This window comes from Schistocerca gregaria, chromosome 2, assembly GCF_023897955.1.
Source record: "Schistocerca gregaria isolate iqSchGreg1 chromosome 2, iqSchGreg1.2, whole genome shotgun sequence".
Lineage (NCBI taxonomy): Eukaryota > Metazoa > Arthropoda > Insecta > Orthoptera > Acrididae > Schistocerca > Schistocerca gregaria.
Window position 1 is genome coordinate 399,552,919 of NC_064921.1, and position 23,095 is coordinate 399,576,013.

The following is a 23,095-nucleotide window of genomic DNA, read 5'->3' on the forward strand; positions in this document are numbered from 1 at the left end:
AAGCTCTGTTTGACTCAATGCCCAGGCGTATCAAGGCCGTTATTACGGCCGGAGGTGGTTGTTCTGGGTACTGATTTCTCAGGATCTATGCACCCAAATTGCGTGAAAATGTAATCACATGTCAGTTCTAGTATAACATATTTGTCCAATGAATACCCGTGTATCATCTGCAATTCTTCGGTGTAGCAATTTTAATGGCCAGTAGTGTATATTTGTGTGTGTTTGTGTGTTTGTGTTTGTTTGTTTGAAGGCCTTTTTTTTCTGTGAAAAGTTTGACTAAGATTAAGAATATTTAATTGATTTGTAGAAATCGGTCCTTTCATCCATTATAATTTACACTGGTCTTTTGAAACTAAAGGTATTAAAATACAAGAGACAAATAAAACTGAAATGTGTTACAGGTTTTATAGGAGGGGAAAGTGTCATTACTGGATGTGTTCTGCCACGAAATTAGTGTCAACTGTCCACCATCACCTTTAAATTTCAGTTAATGAGTTACTTTTCCAATCAGTTCATACACGTCAGGAGTATTGCTGTCTGTTATCTAATTGACAGTAAAATGTAAATGTTGTGTGACTAGGGACTCCCGTCAGGTAGACCTTTCACCGGGTGCAGGTCTTTCGATGACTTGCATGTCGATGGGGATGAAATGATGATGATTAGGACAACACAACACCCAGTCCCTGAGCGGAGGAAAATCTCCGACCCAGCCAGGAATCGAACCCTGACCCTTAGGTTTGACATTCTGTCATCTGACCCCTTTGCTATCAGGGAGCAGATAATTGACAAATGAAACTTGGCTAATAGCTAGGTAGTATCACAGAATTGTAACACTGTGGTTTTTTGTTTGATATTTAACAAGTATTGTAAGAGGTGTTGGCCTCTTTTGCATGTTCTCATAATGTTGAAAAGTAACTTTTTAACAGTATTCTAGACACTCATGTCTAGTTGCTTCTCCCAAACCCGTATTGGCTTATTTTTTTTAGTTGTAGAAAGGTCTAATTTTAAAAAAAATGTTGTGATACTTGAAAACAGGATCATTTTTACTAAGAAATGGGTTAAGAGATGCTGCTACTTTAAACAAAATGAACATCTTCCCTTCAGAAGTAACCTATGCAGTGTGAAGCTCTTTATTTAGAATGAGATTTGTACACACATTTGAATTCTTGTGCTTTCCTTATCAGGTAGTATGACTCTTACAAATTCGAATTACCACATCTCTATTATTGAAAGACATATATTAAGCTTGTTTCATATCCATTTTAGTGTCACACAGATGAATATTCTCAATGTCCCTGTGTATTTAATATGGTATTTAATTCTTTTACAACTCTCAATGCATTTTTGTGGTAAGGGCTACTTCCAGTTGAATCTATTGATTTTGTGAAGCCAATGTTAAATTAATGCATTTTCCATTTTTCTACAGGTACCATGTTTCTACCACCATCTACTGCACTGGGGGCAGGCTTGTATGCCATCAGCATGTATGGTGGCTTACTTCTCTTTTCTGGATTTTTGCTGTATGATACTCAGCGAATAATAAAACTTGCTGAAGTTTACCCCATAAATTCGGCTCGTCCATATGACCCAGTAAATGCGTAAGTATGCGTGTATCTATGATATAAAGATCCTGGTTGGGATATAAATGTTGTGAATAAAGTCACCCACACACAGTTTAGAAAAGTAGATAAAGTATTTAATTATGGGAGGCAAATACATACAGAAATAAACCTGTCATGTCTGTGTTGGTTGAACTCAGTATTTTTGTACCGTTCTTGGGTTTGATGTGCTAGCCAATGCAAAAGGCACAAGCATAAGTTAGTCTCGGGTTTTCAGATTTTGAAGTTTCATTGCAGTATTAAATTTGTTGTTAAATGGAAAATCCAGGATGGGATGTAACAATACCAGATAAAGAAAGTTGTTACTCACCATATAGTGGAGATGCTGAGTCACGATAGGCACAATAAAGATTCACACAATTACAGCTTTCGGCCATTAAAACACACACACACACACACACACACACACACACACACACACACACACACACACACACAGTCTGAGAGCGGAAACCAACTGCGAACAGTGGGAGTGGTGACTGGGTGGGGGTAAGGAGGAGGCTGGGGTGGGGAGGGGGAGGGGGAGGGATAGTACAGTGGGAGTGGCAGACAGTCAAGTGTTGCAGTTTAGATGGAGGGAAAGAGAGAAGGTGCGGAGGGGGGCAGGGGTAAGTAGCGGAAAGGAGAGAAATAAAAGAAATTAAAAGGCTGGGTGAGGCAGTGAAATGACGGCTGTGTAGTGCTTGAATGGGAAAAAAGGGGGGGAGGGGGGGGATGGGTGAGGACTGTGACTAGTGAAGGTTGAGACCAGGAGGGTTACGAGAACGTAGGATGTATTGCAGGGAAAGTTCCCACCTGTGCAATTCAGAAAAGCTGGTATTGGTGAGAAAGATCCCTATGGCACAGGCTTTGAAGCAGTCATTGAGATGAGGGATATCACGTTTAGCAGCATGTTCAGCTACAGGTTGGTCCACTTGTTTTTTGGCTACAGTTTGTCAGTGGTCATTCATGCGGACAGACAGCTTGTTGGTTGTCATGCCTACATAGAATGCAGCACAGAGGTTGTAGCTTAGCTTGTAAATCACATGACTGGTTTCACAGGTAGCCCTGTGAAACCAGTCATGTGATTTACAAGTTAAGCTACAACTTCTGTGGTGCATTCTATGTAGGCATGACAACCAACAAGCTGTCTGTCCACATGAACGGCCACCAAGAAACTGTGGCCAAGAAACAAGTGGACCACCCTGTTGCTGAACACGCTGTCAAACATGATATCCCTCATCTTAATCATATAGATATTTCCTACCAACACCAGCTTTTCTGAAATGCGCAGGTGGGAACTTTCCCTGCAATACATCCTACGTTCCCGTAACTCTTCTGGCCTCAGTGTTTGTTAGTCACTGTCCTCACCCATCCATCCCCTCCCTGTTGCCATTCCAGCACTACACACCCCCTCCATTTTAGTTAAAGTGACTGCAAGAAAGAGAACGAAACCACATGGCCTAGCATTTTCTTGCGTCCTACTCAGTGTGTGGCTGAAGATACATTGTACCACTACTGGTCACTTGCCATCCTGTGTCACTCACAAACAGAGCGAGGGAAAAAGACTGTCCTTAAGCCTCTGTACGAGCCCTAACTTTTCTTATCTTATGGTCCTTATGCAAACTGTATGTTGGTAGCAGTTGTTGTTCTACAGTCAGCTTCAAATGCCAGTTCTCTGAATTTTCCTGGTTGCATTCCTCAAATAAAACATGTCTTTTTGCCCCCTCCCCCCCCCCCCCCCCCTCCCCCAGTTGCGTACCTTGAATAGAACACAACTTTTCTTCCCTCCCTGTTGCTCCCGCACCACCTACTTCAGAAGAAACAACTCCCCCCCCTCCCCCCAACCATTGGGGATTTCAGTCCCCACTTCTGAGCTAGAGAAGCATAAGGCTTTCTCAGCTCCTCTCACTAGGAAGGGGTCCCTTGGGTCACTCCCTTTACAGGTTTCTGCTATTGGGAAAGACGACAAACGCCAGTGGCTGAAGAGCCCAAAAGTAGCTGGTCATAGGGCTTCACGCTCGTCCTCAGTCCCAGAGTCTGAGCCAGTGAAGTCCTCCCAGCCAAACACGCGATCTAGTGTGTGAGAGAAACCCAAAAATAAAACCCCCTAAGATCAAGGAAATAGCGGTGGCGTCCGCTGAGGACATGGATCTTGCCAGACCCTCACACACAATGGATATATACTGCTCAAGCAAAATGTCGGTGGCAGCAGGTGACCCTGAGTTCTAAACTGCCTCATTGAATGTTCTGTGCCCTCCCAGTCTCAAGATGATGTCATCCTCTGGTGGAATTGCGGCAGTTTTTCCCACCGCCTGGCTGAGCTAAGGCAACTGTTAAGCTTTACACCTGCTTTCTGCATTCCCCTCCAGGAAACCCGGTTCCCAGCAATGCGGACCTCTGCCCTCCTCGGCTATAAAGGATATTACAGGAAACGTAGCGACTATAATAGTGTCAGGTGTAGTTTGCGTTTATGTCCTAAACTCAGTCTGTAATGAAACTGTGCCCCATCAGACACCTATTGAAGCTGTGGCTGTCAGAATATGGACGACACAGGATATAACTGTCTGCAATGTATGTCTTCCTCCAGATGGTGCAGTACCCCTGAGTGTATTAGCTGCACTGATTGATCAACTCCTTAAACCTTTCCTACTTTTGGGAGATTTTAACACCCATAACCCCTTATGGGGTGACACCATGCTTACTGACTGAGGCAGAGATGTCGAAATTTTACTGTCTCAGTTTGGCCTGTGCCTCTTAAACACTGGGGCTGCCACAGATTTCAGTGTAGCTGATGGTAGTTACTTGGCCATTGATTTATCAATTTGCAGACCAGGACTTCTCCCATCTATCCACTGGAGAGCACATCATGACATGTGTGGTCGTGACCACTTCCCCATCTTCCTGTCACTGCCCCAGCATCAGGCCCATGGATGCCTGCCCAGATGGGCTTTAAAAAAGGCAGACTGGGAAACTTTCACCTCTGATGTCACTGTTGACTCTCCCCACATGGTAACATTGATGTGATGATTGAGCAGGTGATTACCACAAGCGTTTCTGCAGCAGGAAGTGTGATCCCTCTCTCTTTAGTGTTCCCCCCGGCGAATGACAGTCCCTTGGTGGTCGCCGGAAGTTGCTGAGTCAGTTACAGAGTGTTGGCGAGCTCTACAGACATATAAGTGACACCCTTCCCTAAAGCATCTGATAGCCTTGAAGCGGCTCTGTGCCCATGTACGCCAGGTTATAAAACGACAGAAACAGAAGTTTTGGGAGAGATACGTGTCGACCATCGGGTGCCATACGTCACCTTCCCAAGTCTGGACGAAGATCAGACTTCTTTTTGGGTACCAGACCCCAACAGGTGTCCCTGGCATTACCATCAATGGAGTGCTATGTACCGACACAAACTCGATTACTGAGCACTATGCTCAAGCCTCTGCATTGGCGAACTACCCTCCAGCCTTTTGCACCCTCAAACGGCAGATGGAAAGTCCTCTCGTTCACTACACGCAATAGTGAACCCTACAATGCCCCATTTATGGAGTGGGAGCCCCTCAGCACACTTGCACATTACCCCAACACAGCTCCTGGGCCGGATCAGATCCACAGTCAGGTGATTAAACATCTCTCTCCTGACTACAAACATCATCTCCTCGTCACCTTCAACTGAATCTGGTGTGATGGTGTCTTTCCATTGCAATGGCGGGAAACCACCATCGTTTCGGTGCTCAAAGCCCAGCCAAAACCCGCTTGGCGTGGATAGCTATTGGCTCATCAGCCCCACCAACGTTGTTTGTAAGCTGCTGGAATGTATGGTGTGTTGGTGTTGGTGTTTGGGTTGGGTCCTAGAGTAATGTGGCCTGCTGGCTCGTTGTCAGGGCAGCTTCCGGCAGGGTCGTTGTACCACTGATAGTAGTCTTGTGTCCCTCAAGTCGTCTTCTGGAAAAAGGCTGTTCAGATGGCAAACACCTTGTTGCCATCTTTTTTGATCATACACAAAGCGTATGACACCACCTGGTGACATCATCATCCTTGCCACATTATACGGGTGGGCTCTCTGAGGCATGTTTCCTGTGGCTCCATACTTTGTGTCCAAGTTGGTGCCTGGTGCCATAGTTCTCTCCTCCCTCCCCCCCCCCCCCCCCCCCCTCCCCCATATCCAGGAGAATGGGGTCCTACAGGGCTCTGTATAGAGTGTATCACTATTTTTAGTGGCCATTAACGGTGTAGCAGCAGCTGCTGAGCCATCCCTCTCACCCTCTCTGTATGCAGACAATTTCCTCATTTCATACTTCTCCTCCAGTACTGGAGTTGCTGAGTGGCACCTACAGGGCACTATCCACAAGGTGCAGTCATGGGCTCTCGCCCACGGCTTCCAGTTTTTGGCCGCTAAGTTGTGTGTTGTGCACTTCTGTCGGCATCATACCATTCCTCCGGAACCAGAACTTCACCTTCATGATGATCCACTCACTGTAGTGGTGACATATCAATTCTTAGGACTGGTTCCTGACACCTGCTTAATGCTGAAGAAGGTGAGGTAGCCAAGTCAATTGGAAGTGCTGGCAGCACCTCAATGCCCTCCGCTGCCTGAGCTACTGGGGTGCAGATAGCTCTACTCTGCTGCAGCTCTACAAAGCCCTTGTTTAATCCCACCTTGACTATGGGAGTCGGGTTTATGGTTCGGCAGTGCCCTCAGCGTTGCATGTACTCGACCTGGGACATCACTGTGGCATTTGCCTAGCGGCAGGAGCTTTTAGAATGACTCCAGTAACCAGTGTCCTGGTGGAGGCTGGAGTCACTCCATTGCAGATCTGACGTGCACAACTGCTTGCCAGTTAGGTTGCAAACATTCGTAGTTCTCTTGAGCATCCGAATTACCATCTCATTTCTCCACCCTAGGCAGTTTATCTCCCGCATCGGCGGCCGAGGTCAGGGTTCTCAGCTGCTGTTCATGTGTTGTCCCTTCTGTCTGAACTGGAGTCCTTTCCTTTACCACCTCCCATCCAAATCCGTCTGCATGCACCTCCATGGTGTACACCTAGGCCGCAAATTTGTCTGAACCTTTCGCATGAACCTACGGACTCAGTTACTCCTGCTGCACTCTGCTGTCACTACCTCTCGATTCTTGACGTGTCCTAGGGCTCTGAAGTGGTTTACACCAGTGGCTTGATAGCTGATAGTCATGTTGGTTTCGCCTACGTCCACAGAGGCCATTTTGAACAGCATTCCTTGCCCGATGGCCACAGTGTGTTCACTGCAGAGCTGGTGGCCATCTCTCGTGCACTTCAGTATGTCTGTTCATGTCCTCGGTAATCGTTTCTTCTGTATACTGACTCCTTGAGCAGCCTAAAAGTTATTGAGCAGTGCTACCCTCGCTATCCTTTGGTAGCATCCATCCAGGAGTCCATCTATGCCCTGGACTGATCCTGTTGTTCAGTGGTGTTTGTGTGGACCCCAGGACGCGTCGGTATCCCCGGCAATGAACTTGCCGTCAGGCTGACCAAACAGGCTATGCAGTAACCGCTTCTGGAGATGGACATCTCTGAACCTGACCTGCATTCTGACTTATGCAGTAGGGTTTTTCTGCTTTGGGAGACGGAATGGCATAACAGTACACACAACAAACTGTGTGTCGTTAAGGAGACTAAGAATGTGTGAAGACGTCCATGTGGACCTCTCCCTGGAAATCTGTTGTCCTCTGCCGGCTCCGCATTGGCCACGCTTGGGTGACCCACGGTTACCTCCTGCGCCATGAAGACCCGCCTGAGTGTCACTGCGGCACCCAGTTGACAGTGACCCATATTCTGCTGCACTGTCCCACTTTGACTGCCCAGTGACGAAATCTTGGGTTACCGGACTTGTTGCCACTAATTTTATCTGACAATGCCTCATCGGCCCATTTAGTTTTAAGTTCTATTTGTGAGGGTGGGTTTTATCATTTGATCTAAGTTTTAGCACATGTCCTTTGTCCCTCTGTGTCCTCCACCTTAGTGCTTCTAGGGTGGAGGTTTTAAAGTGTTGCAGAGTTGGTGGATTCTCTTTTTTTATTCTTATGGTCAGCCAGCCATGGTAATCTGCTTTGTTGTTTTAATCTCTTCATCCCTTTTCTTGCGTTTCTGTGGTTTCCTTGTCCCCTTTAGTCCATTTACATGTTTGTTGCCCTTCATCATTCTTGTGATTTTTCCTTTCATTCCATTTTGAGTTGTCAGTCTCGTTTGTTTTATTCTCACGCTTGTGGCATTGTTTTATTCAGAACAAGGGACTTATGACCTCATAGTTTGATCCCTTTCCCGCTCTTTTAATCCAACCACCCAACCAACTCTTGGAGATTTTTAGAAACAGCATTCAACAGGGTCGTTTCATTGTACAGTAGTATAAATGTTATCTACCAAAAATACAATCACAGGTTTTAACATTTGTCAGGCTTCTACCTTACTGAAGCTGTCTTTGAAAGTTATTTAATTCAGTGCAGTTAATGCTGTTCTAACGAAAGTTTAAGGCAGACTTAGTTTTTTTAAGATCACTTGTCCAACGCAAATCTTTATGGGTGCTAATAACTTGGATTTTGAGTACGCAGTTTCATGAGTGATGAGACAGATTAAGCAGTCATTCAATTCATGTATCAAGCCTGCTTGTGTATACAAAATTAGACTAGATTACAAACTTCATCCTCTCTGTTAACAGAGATAGGTTAAGTCGATAGCGACATAGCGAGCCCTCCCGCCCGCTAAGGGGCCCCACAACTCGTTTTTGTGGGTAGTGTGTGGCTCACACGGGGCCCCAAGCTATTGCAGCCTTTCTTCTCTCCAAGGCTGAATTCCCTTCCCCATATCCTCTCATTCCCATTCTAGCTCATCCTCGTGCACCCCCTTTCTCCATCATTTACTCACTTCATGATGACTCAGCTATTACCTACGTTTTGCTACTCATTTTCGGTCTTGTCTTGTATGTTTCCAATCTCCCTTTTTCTCAAGCTTTTTCTTGTTCCCCATGGCACTTGACCTCCCTTTCAAAATTCTGTTTCTGTATTGTGAACAATTTTAGGAAGAACTCTCTTCTTTCATTTCCCCCCCCCCCCCCCCCCCCCTCAAAAAAATCCCCTTCTTTCCTCTTTTCCGCACTGTAGCTCCCCTCTGCTCTGCGAGGTTGCCAGCATGCAAAATCAGTCCCTGTGGTGGGCCTGTTATGAACCCATTTGGCAGAGTCCCCTGACAACACAGGTATCACACTTCTAATTCCTGAGCTGTTTCCTCTTCACGTACACTTAGGAGTGGTAGCTTGTCATTCCGGTGAATCAGTACTCCCATCAATGGAAGGATCATTGAATGCTGCTTTTTATGACCTCACGGCCTTCCTTTCCATGGTTACACAGTGGAAGGAGGGCCAGGCTCGCCAGCTTACATTGAAACACTTTCTCCGCAATGTGGTCTGCTCTAGGATGGGTGGGACATAGTCATCGCCACTATTTTTTGTGGAAAATACCAAAGACAAGTTTAGCACAATAGTATCTCAGTAAGATGCTATAGTTTCCCTGTTGATCAGAATGTCTTCTGTCACCCAGTCTGCAGCTCTTCATGCTTGTGATCATCGTGGTGGTGTCCTGGTGTCAGTTACACCTCACTAGTGTATGAACATGGTCCAGGGATCCTTTTTTCATAGGGATCTCGTACTTCAAGTTGATGAGTAACTCTGGGGCAATCAGGAATGACAGGGTGTTCATTTTGTTGAGCATGTGCAGAAAACTAGGATAATCACACCTATAATGTGCCTTTATTCTGGCTTTTGAGGGAGATACGCTCCCAAAGGTGGTCAAGGTTGTGTAATCAGTGTAGCGTGAAGCTGTGCATCCTGCCACTCAAGAGATGCTTTCAGAGCTTGCATTTTGGAATGTCTTCCCGATGTATGGTGAACTCGCTGTGGTGGCTGTGGACACCCACTCCATGATGGGAGTCCTTCTGTTCCACCACCCATGCATGTTGTCACGACTGCCACTCTCCACGCTCAGCAGATAGCTCAGCTTATAAGAAAGAAAAGAAGGTACAGGAGTATAAGTCACTGGATCGTTTATCTTACACTGAGGTTCGCGAGAAATTTGACAGACTTCATCCTTGGTCAATGAATTCTACTTTTGCCGCTGTTACAGCCTTTCCCCTCCTCGCTCTTTCTTACTCCAGTCCTGTCCCTTTCCTGTTGGCATTGGGGCTCCCTCCCAGGACACTTCTCCCGGCATCCATCAGGCCAGAGGCTTGCCCCCACAACTCTGCCAGGGGCACATAGTCTGTGCACACAAAGGTTGCGCATTCTCTTTCAGTTGTGGATCTTGCTTGCAGAAGTCTACTCTCCCTCCATGCCTTGCCCTCCTCAGCCTACCAACGAGAGGAATCTCATCTTACTGATGATGCTCACTCGCCAATCGTTTGTGGGTTCTGTGCATTGTCGGAACCAGGTTGGCTCTTTGAGGGCTTATGATGGTATTTGCATCTTCATCCATATGGGTATTGTTAGTGTGTGTATCCCACTTCATACCCCATTGGAAGCACATGCCATCTGGGTCCACTTGGACTCTGCAGTCACAACTTGCAATCTCTATCTCCCTCTTGATAGGTCATCTACATCTGCTGCTGTAACTGCCCCTCAGCAACTCTCCTCTCCTTCCCTTCCTCCTCCTCAGGCATTTTAATGCCCATCACCCTTTGTGAGGCAGTGCTCTTTGATCTGGTCGGGGTTTCCCTATTGACCAATGTGTTGTGTACCACAACCTGTGTCTTCTTAATGATGCTTCCCATGTTTATTTTAGTGCTGCATATGCCACTCTCTTTGCTATTGATCTTCGCTGTCTTCCCCTCTCCTTCTTCCTTCCTTACATTGGTCACCACATGATGACCTCTGTGATAATAACCACTTCCCATTGGGTCTCTCATTCCCTTCCCGCCTCCCGATGACCACATTACCCCTCTTGGCTTTACAATTTGATAATTGGCCTCTATATACCTACCAGGTTGAGTCTCTTATCTTCTTCCTCAGGTTTTATCGATGAAGTTGTTTGTGATCTGTCTGAAATAATATACGTTGCCAGCATTGCCGTTCCCCTCTTTACAGGCCCCATTCACCTCATGGTGGAGAATGGCCATTGCCACAACTATTAAAGATAGTTGCCGCGCCTTGCAACATCTTAAGTGGCACCCATCCTCCGCCTGTCTTATTGCCTTTAAGTGTCTTCATGCCAAAACCCAATACTTAATCAAAGAGAGCAAACGGGTGTGTTGGGAACAGTCCTTTGAGGTCGTCAGTGGCAGTCTTCCATTCTGGGCCTTGCCCTTCCATGGGGTCTTCGTACAGATCGTCGGTTCATGTGGAACACGTCGCGACCCATTTTGTGACAGCATCACTGTCAGCTTCCTAGTCAGCTGCTTTCCTGCTCCGGAAACAACAGCCTGAAGCTCCCCGCTTAAGTTTTACCCCTTGTCAAACATACTCCTACAATGAACCTTTTACTAAATGGGAGCTTCTTGTGGCCCTCTCTTTCTCCCACAATTCAGCTCCTGGGCCTGATTCCGTCAATAACCAATTGCTTCAGTACCTCGATTCTCCCCAACAGTATCTCTTCCAGGCATTTAACTGCATATGGCTCGGACATTTTCTCCTCTCAGTGGGGAGACAGTATTGTGGTTTGCTGTCTTTAAGCCTGGCCAGGATCTATAGTCCCTTCATAGTTACTGGCCAGTCAGCCTGATCAATGTCCCCTTGCAAATTACTAGAACGAATGGTAGCTCATTGGCTCTCGGGACCTTTTATCTCCCAGGGCATCTTTCAGGAGGGACGTTCTCCGATCAATTATCTGCTCAGATTTGAAACTGCAGTTTAGCAAGTCTTTTCTCAGTTCCACCATCTTGTCACAGTTTTCTTCAATCTTTATTAGGCCTATGACACAGCTTGGCACTGTCACATCCTCCTTACACACAATGAATGTGGTCTTCGGGGGGGGGGGGGGGGGGGGGGGGGGCGTGGCTTCCAATTATTATTCACTGTTTCTGTGCCACCAGTTGTTCAGAGTTCATGTTGGCACTTTTCTCAGCTCTCTGAGAACTCAGGAGGATGGCATTCCACAGGGCTCCGTATTAAGTGTTCATCTTTCTTTCATTGCTATTAATGAACTTTCTGCCTCTGCCTGTATGTGGATGATTTCTGTGCTAGCTCCCACTCGGTGGCCTCTGCAGAACAGCGGCTGCAGGGTGCTATCTGACAATCTTCCATGTCGACACTCTCACATGGTTTTCAATTCTCTTCCTTAAGTCAAAGGTGATCGATTTTTATTGTTGTACTATGATCCGTCCTGATATGGAGCTCTACCTGGATGCCCAGTGCCTGACCATGGTCCTCCATGTGTGTTTCTTGGGTCTTCTTTTGACAACAAGCTTACATGGTTGCCCCCATACCTTCATCTGAAGATTGGCTGTTTGTGTAAATTCAATATTCTTTGCTTCTTTGCCCACACCTCTTGCAGTGTGGATGTGGTTGTCAAGCTTCCGGATCGGCTGCTCATCTTGGACCCACTTCGCTATCGTGGTATCCGTTTAACCATCAGCGCATGTCTCACCAGCCCTGTACATGGCCTTCTGGTTGACACAGGGAGCCCTCCTCTTCGATTTGGTGGTCCGAGCTCTTGGTTTCCTATGCCGTTAGTATCTGCTCTTCCCCTGCCTACCCCTTCTGTCATATTCTTTTCGTGGCTTCGGGCTGTTGCCCACCCACTGCCCACCATCAGGTAGGTCTACCAATTGGGCTCCGCCTCTCTTCTCTCTGCTGTGACTTCCATCTCCCTTCCTTGTCCTCTTCTCCATGTTGGATAACCCCTCATCCACAGATTCAGATGATTCTCTTCGTGGGAGTGAGGGGGGGGGGGGGGGGGTATAAAGACTCCATCACTCTAATGATGTTCCATTGTTTGTTCCAAACACTCTTACAGGAGTTACAGGATGCCATTGTTTTTTTACATCAAAATCTGCCAATCATGCAGGATATGCCTTCACAGCCTCTGTTGGTATGGATCATCATCTCGTGCTTGCCACATGTGGGGTGTTCACAGCAGAACTGGTATTCGTCTATCGGGTCCTCGGCTTTATTAAATGCTTCTCCTCACCAGAGTTTTATTAGGTATGGACTCAATGAGTGGTCTTCAGGCTATCACTTGGAGTTTATTCTGCCATCCCTTGGTATCTGCCATCCATGACCTTCTCACTGTTCTTGGTGATGCTGCATGTTCAGTTGATTGAATTTGGGTTCTTGGCCACACAACTCAGGGAATGAACCTGCTGATCTGGCTGGGGGGTGCGGGTATCTGTTCTCCGTGACCTCACTGGGGGAGGGGGGGGACAGGTTTGCGGCCTTACATCAAATCCTTTTTGCCAACTCTTGGGAGATGACATCCCTATGTCATAAACTTCGCACCATCAAGAAGACTCCCGACAAGTGGTGGTCTTTCCTCTGCCTCTCCCAGCGGGAATCTGCTGTCCTCTACTGTCTTCATATTGGGCATACTAGGTTGACTCGTGTTTTTTTTTACTCTACAGTGATCCATGCCACACCCTTTTTAGGTGTGTGGCTCTTGTCACGGTGATCCATAGTCCATATTTTGCTGGTCTGCCTGTCCCTTTTGGTCTTTTGCACTAAATACGCCTTCCCACCTTCCTTGTCCTGGGGTGTTAACGGACAATCCTCACGTGATTACGTCTGTCCTCAAGTGTTCTTCATGAAATGGTTTGTCCTCTTAGGTATAAGTCCTTGAACTTTCCTCCTGAATTTTAGTCCCTCAGTTAGTGTGGGTGTTGGTTATGGAGGTCTTGACCATACTTCCACACTGACCAGTTTATCCCAACCTTTTCCCTGCATATTGTGTAGCCTGTTGCACTATTTTGTTTCCCTGTTTCTTGTGTCTTCTTTCCCTGTTGTTATCCCTGTTGAAGCATCATAATGGTACGGTGTAGATGTCAGGACAGATTGGTGGTGGTGCTGGCACCCCACCGCCTGTACCATTTCTGGAACACTCCTGTTCTCACAGTTTTCACCCCCCCCCCCCCCCCCTCCTGTTCTTCTTTGTGCTGCCCTGATGCCCCTTCTCCCCTGTTTGTTTCCACATTATCCCTTCCCCCTCACTAAACTGTGCCATTTCTGTTGTTTCTTTTGATTTCTGCCATTTTAGATAAATGACCTCACTGTTTGGTTCCCTCCACTAAATCACCCAACCAATCAACACTGCAATAGGTCACCAGCACATATAGCCACCCCGTGTGGTGGAACTGCTTATGTATCCATCTGACTGAGTCTTCTGATGACACAGGGATCACACTTCTGGTACCTGAGCTACCATCACCTTTTATGTGCTTAGGAATGTTCACTTGTCTTTCAGTGCATCAGAACTCCCAGCAGTGCCACTGTGCCAGGTGGCCCTTGCTGCAGCTGGGTGGTGCACAAGGGGTGAGCCCCTGATGATACCAGGATGGATCCAGGTTCCCTACTGATTAAACCCTCTTCTGCCTGTCGGTCGGCTACCCTTTGTGCTTGCAAATATTTAGGAAACATCCCTCAGTGACAATTACTTCTCACCAGTCCTTGTGTTATTTTTCACAAGGCTATGCTCCTTTAATCTGATGAAGAACTCTGAATTAAACTGGAACACTATGGTGTTCATTTCATCTGGTGAGTTCAGATAGGTCTAAGGGAATTGTGTTGATACCGGTTCTCTCACCCTGGTTTTTGTGGGGGATAACATTCCCTCGCTGAATTGCCTGATATATAAAAAAAGAAGGGAAAGTTCATGAATTCAAAACTCTCAAGCATATGTCCCACACTGATGCCCCATAGAAATTCAACTGTCTCTATCCAGTATCTGTAACAACTGCCTTTGCTTCTGTTGCGTCTTTTCCTCTTTCTCCTTGCCTCAGTTCTGTCCCCCTCTCCTCCTCCTCCCTGGTGGTTCCTGTTCCCTCCCCTTATGGAACCACTCCTTGGCCGGAGAAGAAACCATCTTCTCTGGCATCTTCCAGGGCTGGGGCTTCCTCTAGGAACCCTCCACCCCATTGTCTCCAGGACAAGAAGTCTGTTACTGAGTCAGACACAGGACCCACACTCTGTGGGTCTCAAGGGCACTCGTTCTCTTTTAGAGCATGATGGTTTACATTCATAGAATTCACTCAATCATTACTGGTGATGGACACTGACTCAGTATGACCAATTCTGGCCTGTTTGTTGTCCAGTCAGCCTCTTGTATTACTCTCATCCAATGGAACTGCGGCGGTAACTGTTGTAACCTTCTGGAATTGCAGTCTCTCTTTCTCTCTGCTCTGTAGCTTGTGTTGTATTGCAGGTATCTCATTTTATGGATATTCATTCGACATCTCTTCATGGTTTTCAGGCCTTCTGCCAGAACCAAGCTGGCCCTTTGCGAGTCTCCAGTGTTGTCTGTACATCAGTCTGCATGGACATTATTAGATCATGTGTTTCTCTTCATAGTGCACTGGAAGTGACGGCTGTTCAGATCCATTTACATTATTTAGTAATGATGTGCAGTCATTATTTACCCCCCAGACTGGCATCCTATGCTTCCTGTTCCTCTTGCCCTCCTTCAACAGCTCCCATCCCCATTTCTTCTCCTTGGGGATTTTAACACCCATAACTGTCTGTGAGGTGGTAGTGCAACCACTCAGTAGGGCAAGGTTACTGAAGATCTGCTGGCAGGATTTCATCTCTGCCTCCTCAATACTGGAGTCTCTACACACTTTAGTGTGGCACATGGCACTTTCTTGGCCATTGATATTGCTGTCTGTAGTCCTGTATCCATACCATCCATTCAATGGGGAGTCATGAGTTGTGTGACAGCAATCATCTTATACACTCCTGGAAATTGAAATAAGAACACCGTGAATTCATTGTCCCAGGAAGGGGAAACTTTATTGACACATTCCTGGGGTCAGATACATCACATGATTACACTGACAGAACCACAGACACGTAGACACAGGCAACAGAGCATGCACAATGCCAGCTCTAGTACAGTGTATATCCACCTTTCGCAGCAATGCAGGCTGCTATTCTCCCATGGAGACGATCGTAGAGATGCTGGATGTAGTCCTGTGGAACGGCTTGCCATGCCATTTCCACCTGGCGCCTCAGTTGGACCAGCGTTCGTGCTGGACGTGCAGACCGCGTGAGACGACGCTACATCCAGTCCCAAACATGCTCAATGGGGGACAGATCCGGAGATCTTGCTGGCCAGGGTAGTTGACTTAAACCTTCTAGAGCACGTTGGGTGGCACGGGATACATGCGGACGTGCATTGTCCTGTTGGAACAGCAAGTTACCTTGCCCGTCTAGGAATGGTAGAACGATGGGTTCGATGACGGTTTGGATGTACCGTGCACTATTCAGTGTCCCCTCGACGATCACCAGAGGTGTACGGCCAGTGTAGGAGATCGCTCCCCACACCATGATGCCGGGTGTTGGCCCTGTGTGCCTCGGTCGTATGCAGTCCTGATTGTGGCGCTCACCTGCACGGCGCCAAACACGCATACGACCATCATTGGCACCAAGGCAGAAGCGACTCTCATCGCTAAAGGCGACACGTCTCCATTCGTCCCTCCATTCACGCCTGTAGCGACGCCACTGGAGGCGGGCTGCACGATGTTGGGGCGTGAGCGGAAGACGGCCTAACGGTGCGCGGGACCGTAGCCCAGCTTCATGGAGACGGTTGCGAATGGTCCTCGCCGATACCCCAGGAGCAACAGTGTCCCTAATTTGCTGGGAAGTGGCGGTGCGGTCCCCTACGGCACTGCATAGGATCCTACGGTCTTGGCGTGCATCCGTGCGTCGCTGCGGTCCGGTCCCAGGACGACGGGCACGTGCACTGGCGACAACATCGATGTACTGTGGGGACCTCACGCCCCACGTGTTGAGCAATTCGGCGGTACGTCCACCCGGCCTCCCGCATGCCCACTATACGCCCTCGCTCAAAGTCCGTCAACTGCACATACGGTTTCGTCCACGCTGTCGCGGCATGCTACCAGTGTTAAAGACTGCGATGGAGCTCCGTATGCCACGGCAAACTGGCTGACACTGACGGCGGCGGTGCACAAATGCTGTGCAGCTAGCGCCACTCGACGGCCAACACCGCGGTTCCTGGTGTGTCCGCCGTGCCGTGCCTGTGATCATTGCTTGTACAGCCCCCTCGCAGTGTCTGGAGCAAGTATGGTGGGTCTGACACACCGGTGTCAATGTGTTCTTTTTTCCATTTCCAGGAGTGTGTTTTCTTCAGCAGCACTCACCTGGACACCTTTCCAGGTGAGCCTTTACTAATACTGATTGGGATGCCTTTTCCTTGGCTGTCATCCAAACTACTCCACCACACAATGGCACTGATGAGCTATTACAGAATTTGGCCAACATCATCCTTTTGGCTGGTGCATGGTGATTCCTTGCTCCTCAGGTTCTCCCGAAGCAAAGGCTGTCCCTTGGTGGACCCTGAAATTGTTATAGTTACGAAAGACTACTGTCGTGCCCTCCAACACTACATATGGTGTCAATATCTATCTATCTCTTTTCTCTCTTCTCCCCCCCCCCCCCCCCCCCCCCCCTTACAGGTATGGATAAAGATGAGGGTTGCTTTTGGTCGCCATCCTCCTACATGTGTCCCAGGAATTTCCTTGAATAATGATATCTTCATCAGCCTGGTCTGTCGCAGAGCATTTTGCCCAGGCCTCGGTGTTGGTCCACCGTCTGCCCGTGTTCTGTCTTCTCAAACACTGTTTCTGTTTCTGTTTATCTTTTGCTTCACAATGCCTTGAGGCTTATAATGCCCAGTTTGCCAAGTGGGAATTCGCTAGCACACTTGCTCTCTGTCCCTAGATGGCTCATGTATTGGTCTGTGTGCACAACCTAGTGCTTGAACACTTATCAGGGACTAGCTAATATCATATACTCGCCCAATTTAACTGTATCCTCAGTGAGGGGGAACACTCTTCCCAGTGGTGAGAAATGGGTTGTTATTCCAGGTTTGAAATTGAGTAAACTGCAGTTTCAGATAGACAGCTATCATCAAATCTGTTTAAATAAGGTGTTCTGCAAGTTACTTGAATGTATGGTGAGTCAAAGGCTGTATTGGTTTGTTGAATCTCAGGACATTGTGGCTTCGACCAGGGTGTCCTTTGCCGAGGCCACTCTACTGCAGATAATGTGGTCCACCTGGAATTTGCCAGCCAAACATCTTTTGTTGGAGTTCTCTTCAATCTGCATAAAGTTTGTTACAATAGATGCCACCATATCCTTGCCATCTTACACGAGTGGGACCTCTGTGGCTCACTCCTGATTTTTATCTGGAACTTTCTTCCATGCCGCACTTTTAAGGTAGAGGCTGGTGTTTCCTGTGGCACCTCCAGTCTGCAGAAGAATGGGCTTCCACAGGGTTCTGTTTTGAGGGTCCGTCTCTTTAGTGGCTATCAGTGGCCTGGTGGTGGCTGCAGGGCCTACAGTGTCCCCCTCGTAGTATGCTGATGATGTTTTTCTTTGTCCATGAAGGGGATTGCTGAATGTAGCCTGCAAGGAGCAATGCACGGAGTGAAGTCTTTGGCTGTCAGTAATAGCTTCCATTTTTCTGCTGCCAAGACCAGTGTTACGCATTTCTGTCATCGCCACACAAACCATCCCCATCCGGACCTTGCTGCCCAGTTCCTCAATGTAGTGGGTTCTCATCATTTTTTGGGACTGGTCTTTGATGCCTGGTTGACATGAATTCTGCATCATCATCAACTAAACGGTACATTTGGATGGCATCTCAATGCTCTTCAATGCCTCAGCCACACCAATTGGGGCGCAGATTGCTATACTCCGTTAAGACTCTACAGAGCATTGGCTCATTCCCTTCTGGATTTCGCATATGGCTCAGCATCACCTTCGAAATTAAAATTGCAGGACCATATGGTCTATTGTGGGGTATGACTGGCAACTGGTACCTTTCAGACTTGTGCAGACACCAGCCTCCTAGCCGAGGCAGGGGTTCCATCATTGTGGGCTCTGTGCAGTTGATCGCTTATGCGTTGTGTGTCAACTGCTCCCTGGAGTACCCAAACTACCATCTGGTCTTTCCAGATACAAAGATCCACCTACTGCAGTGGCAGCCCAGGGTGTTTTTTTTTTTTTTTAAATGCCATCTTTACCATGTACCACTTCTCCTGTTGGCCCATTCATGTACACCTTCATGGTGCCTCACCTGTCTGCAGCTGTAGCTTGACAGGTCACAAAGACCGAAAGAGTCGGTTCATCCTGAAGCCCTCCGTCACCAATTATTCTCAATTCTCAACATTTTTTCATGGTTCAGAAGTTGCCTATACTGATGGCTGGATAGTTGTCAGTTACCCTGGCTTTGCTTACATTCGTGTGAGATGTAACGAACTCCACTCCTTGCCAGATAGCTGCAGTATTTTCACTGTGGAGTTCATAGTGCTCTCTCGTGCTCTTATGTGTGTCTGTTCCTGCACCGGTGAGTGCTTCCCCATCTGTAGCAACCCTTTGAGCAGTTTACAAGCTCTTTATCAGTGTTAAGTTTGCCATCCCTTGTTCCTGGCTTCCCTTTTTGCCCTCTAGCAGTGTGGATGCTTGGTGGTCTCCGTCTGGACACTTACGTTAGTATCTCGAGGAGTAAACTCTCAGACAGGCTGGCCAAATCGGATACCAGCAAGCCACCTCTTGATCAGTATTCCAGCAGGGTGAATATGCGAACAAGGACAAAAAATTCCGGATCTCCCGGTTAAAAATAAATTTGCTCCTGGGTGAAAATAAATTTTTCCCATGTTAAGTGACAGTATATTTTCCGTCGGAACAGTAAAACTTATCAATCCTTTGAATGGATATGGTTTTATACAACAGCGTAGAATTTCTCAGTGCTTTAGGAAACGAAACTAAGGGAGAAAAACAAGTTTTGGAAAGATCTTTGATGTGTAGCAACATGTACATTACATATTTTCGTATTACGAAAGTATGAATTCAAATTCCACCAACAGGAAAAGTTAATGGTTTAAGTTAATATACATAGTATTGCTACAAGAAAAGCAAAGCTTTTTCGTATAATATTCATCACGAAGATTAATAAGATACAAGAGAAGCTAAGCTTTCACATATAATGTTGATCTGTTCAGCACATGTTACACTTTAAGATAGATTACACAAAATGCCAGTAAAAGTTTTAATACCGACATAAATCTCTGATCTTCTGGGCTCGAAATTCTTCTAAATGGCTTGTCATCAAGGAGTTGATTTTTAAATGAGAGCAAGTGCCCTGTGATTTAAGAAATTCATCGTACATTCTTGCACATTGTTCATCTTGCATAAAAGGAAATTTACTTTGAATATAACGTTTTTCGAACCCGAATTCGCAATATTTTCCCGTGACTTGTTACATTTATTTCAGCAGTTGCCAGAGAGTGCCAGATAAGAGGAGTGCTTGTACAGCTACGGTGATGTAGGAAGCTCTTATGTTAATATGTGTAAAACATTAAAAAATCTTACTTACATTTTGTCATAAAAGAAACAAGACATCAGAGGATACTTTAAGAGCATTGTAATTTCATGAACCATATAAAAAAGCATAGTTTGCCTTAAAGCGCTCGTTTGTATGTCCATTTTCCCAATGACGTAGGCCTCGACCTGATATTAAGCTTTTCAGTGTGATTTTCGGGACTTAAGTTTTCTTGGTGTACCATACTGTATTGTCTCATGCTTGGTTCTTTATTATGGCATAATGCCGTATGTGCTAGAACATGAAAATGTGCCCTTCAAATGCAGTGAACTGTTGAAACTAGCCAATAGTGCGGACTTAAAACATTTTGTTTCAAATAAATTTACTGCCTCGGCGGGAAAGCTTAATAAAAGCCAAATTTCTTTAGCAAACCGACAAAAATAACTTCATTCTGCAAGGTGATTAATGCTTGACTGTCAGAAACGTGGAAATAAAATAAAATAAAATAAAATACGAAAGCAGTACCATATTTTAGCCTTCTGTAATAATGTGAATGTATTTTAATTCACTTGATAGCTCCCAGCCACAGAAATCCATCTTGTTTTCGTTTGATGTTGGAGCAGTAAACGAAGAGGAAACAGAAAAATCAATAAACATAAACACGGGTCACATGAAGACTATCCCGCACCCCAATATAACTTGGACTGCTCTGCGCATCAGAACGTCAAATATTGAAGACTTTTCAAAAATAAGTTCATTTTGTAGTGCACATCTTTCTGAAGAGTCTAATGCATAAAACATATATCTTCGAGGAAATGTAAGACATGTTATTTGGTCTTAAGTGTGCTGAAGTGCAGTGCCACATCTCTTCAAACAACATCCTTATACCGCATGTTACTATTTCGCTCTGTGGAGCTCGAACATGTATATTTTGTAATGGATGCCATCAAACTATTTCAGGACAGTGGAAATTAAAAAGTCCTGTAGTGCCTCTCCTGCTGCCAGTCGTCCGGTTTGACATTTTCCCCATTTAAAAAATTAAAAAATTGTGATTAATACTGCGTGGGAGTATTTGTAACCGGGAGAACAAGAACTCTTCAGAAAATCTGGACTCTTTCTTGCCTATTATCTAACTTGATCTACTGTGTGACATAAAATTATATATAGGATACCTAAAGCCAGTAGAGACAAGACACAGGCAGACACTACACGTTTCTTCTACAACTGTACATGGCATGCTTTCCTTTCTGCAAAAGAACTATGTTGTTGTTGTTGTCGTTGTTGTTCTCTTCAGTCCTGAGACTGGTTTGATGCAACTCTCCATGCTACTCTATCCTGTGCAAGCTTCTTCATCTCCCAGTACCTATTGCAGCCTACATCCTTCTGAATCTGCTTAGTGTATTCATCTCTTGGTCTCCCTCTACGGTTTTTATCCTCCACACTGCCCTCCAATGCTAAATTTGTAATCCCTTGATGCCTCAAAACATGTCCTACCAACCTGTCCCTTCTTCTCGTCAAATTGTGCCACAAACTTCTCTTCTCCCCAATCCTATTCAATACCTCCTCATTAGTTACGTGATCTACACATCTAATCTTCAGCATTCTTCTGTAGCACCACATTTCGAAAGCTTCTGTTCTCTTCTTATCCAAACTAGTTACTGCCCATGTTTCACTTCCATACATGGCTACACTCCAAACAAATACTTTCAGGAACGACTTCCTGATACATAAATCTATATTCGATATTAACAAATTTCTCTTCTTGAGAAATGCTTTCCTTGCCATTGCCAGTCTACATTTGATGTCCTCTCTACTTTGACCATCATCAGTTATTTTACTCCCTAAGTAGCCAAACCCCTTTACTACTTTAAGCGTCTCATTTCCTAATCTAATTCCCTCACCCGATTTAATTTGACTACATTCCATTATCCTCGTTTTGCTTTTGTTGATGTTCATCTTATATGCTCCTTTCAAGACACTGTCCATTCCGTTCAACTGCTCTTCCAAGTCTTTTGCCGTCTCTGACAGAATTACAATGTCATCGGCGAACCTAAAAGTTTTTACTGCTTCTCCATGAATTTTAATACCTACTCCAAAATTTTCTTTTGTTTCCTTTACTGCTTGCTTAATATACAGATTGAATAACATCAGGGAGAGGCTGCAACCCTGTCTCACTCCTTTCCCAACCACTGCTTCCCTTTCATGCCCCTTGACTCTTACAACTGCCATCTGGTTTCTGTACAAATTGTAAATAGCCTTTCGCTACCTGTATTTTACCCCTGCCACATTCAGAATTTGAAAGAGAGTATTCCAGTCAACATTGTCAAAAGCTTTCTCTAAGTCTACAAATGCTAGTAACGTAGGTTTGCCTTTCCTTAATCTTTCTTCTAATATAAGTCGTAAGGTCAGTATTGCCTCACGTGTTCCAACACGTGTTTCTACGGAATCCAAACTGATCCTCCCCGAGGTCCGCATCTACCAGTTTTTCCATTCGTCTGTAAAGAATTCGCCTTAGTATTTTGCAGCTGTGACTTATTAAACTGATAGTTCGGTAATTTTCACATCTGTCAACACTTGCTTTCTTTGGGATTGGAATTATTATATTCTTCTTGAAGTCTGAGGGTATTTCGCCTGTCTCATACATCTTGCTCACTAGCTGGTAGAGTTTTGTCATGACTGGCTCTCCCAAGGCTGTCAGTAGTTCCAGTGGAATGTTGTTTACTCCCGGGGCCTTGTTTCGACTCGGGTCTTTCAGTGCTCTGTCAAACTCTTCACGCAGTATCTTATCTCCCATTTCGTCTTCATCTACATCCTCTCCCATTTCCATAATATTGCCCTCAAGTACATCACCCTTGTATAGACCCTCTATATACTCCTTCCACCTTTCTGCTTTCCATTCTTTGCTTTGAACTGGGTTTCCATCTGAGCTCTTGATGTTCATACACGTGGTTCTCTTCTCTCCAAAGGTCTCTTTAATTTTCCTGTAGGCAGTATC

At 46.0% G+C, this 23,095-nt stretch overlaps 1 protein-coding gene across 2 annotated transcripts in view; it reads left to right on the forward strand.

Moving 5' to 3' along the window:
• Nucleotides 1–23,095, forward strand: part of LOC126322441 (growth hormone-inducible transmembrane protein-like) — a 78,227-nt gene that overhangs the window by 50,131 nt on the left and 5,001 nt on the right. For both annotated transcript variants that reach the window (XM_049994367.1, XM_049994368.1), the window contains exon 7: nt 1,427–1,598. In XM_049994367.1, the coding sequence (XP_049850324.1) occupies nt 1,427–1,598 (172 nt within the window). The remainder of the gene's footprint in view (nt 1–1,426; nt 1,599–23,095) is intronic.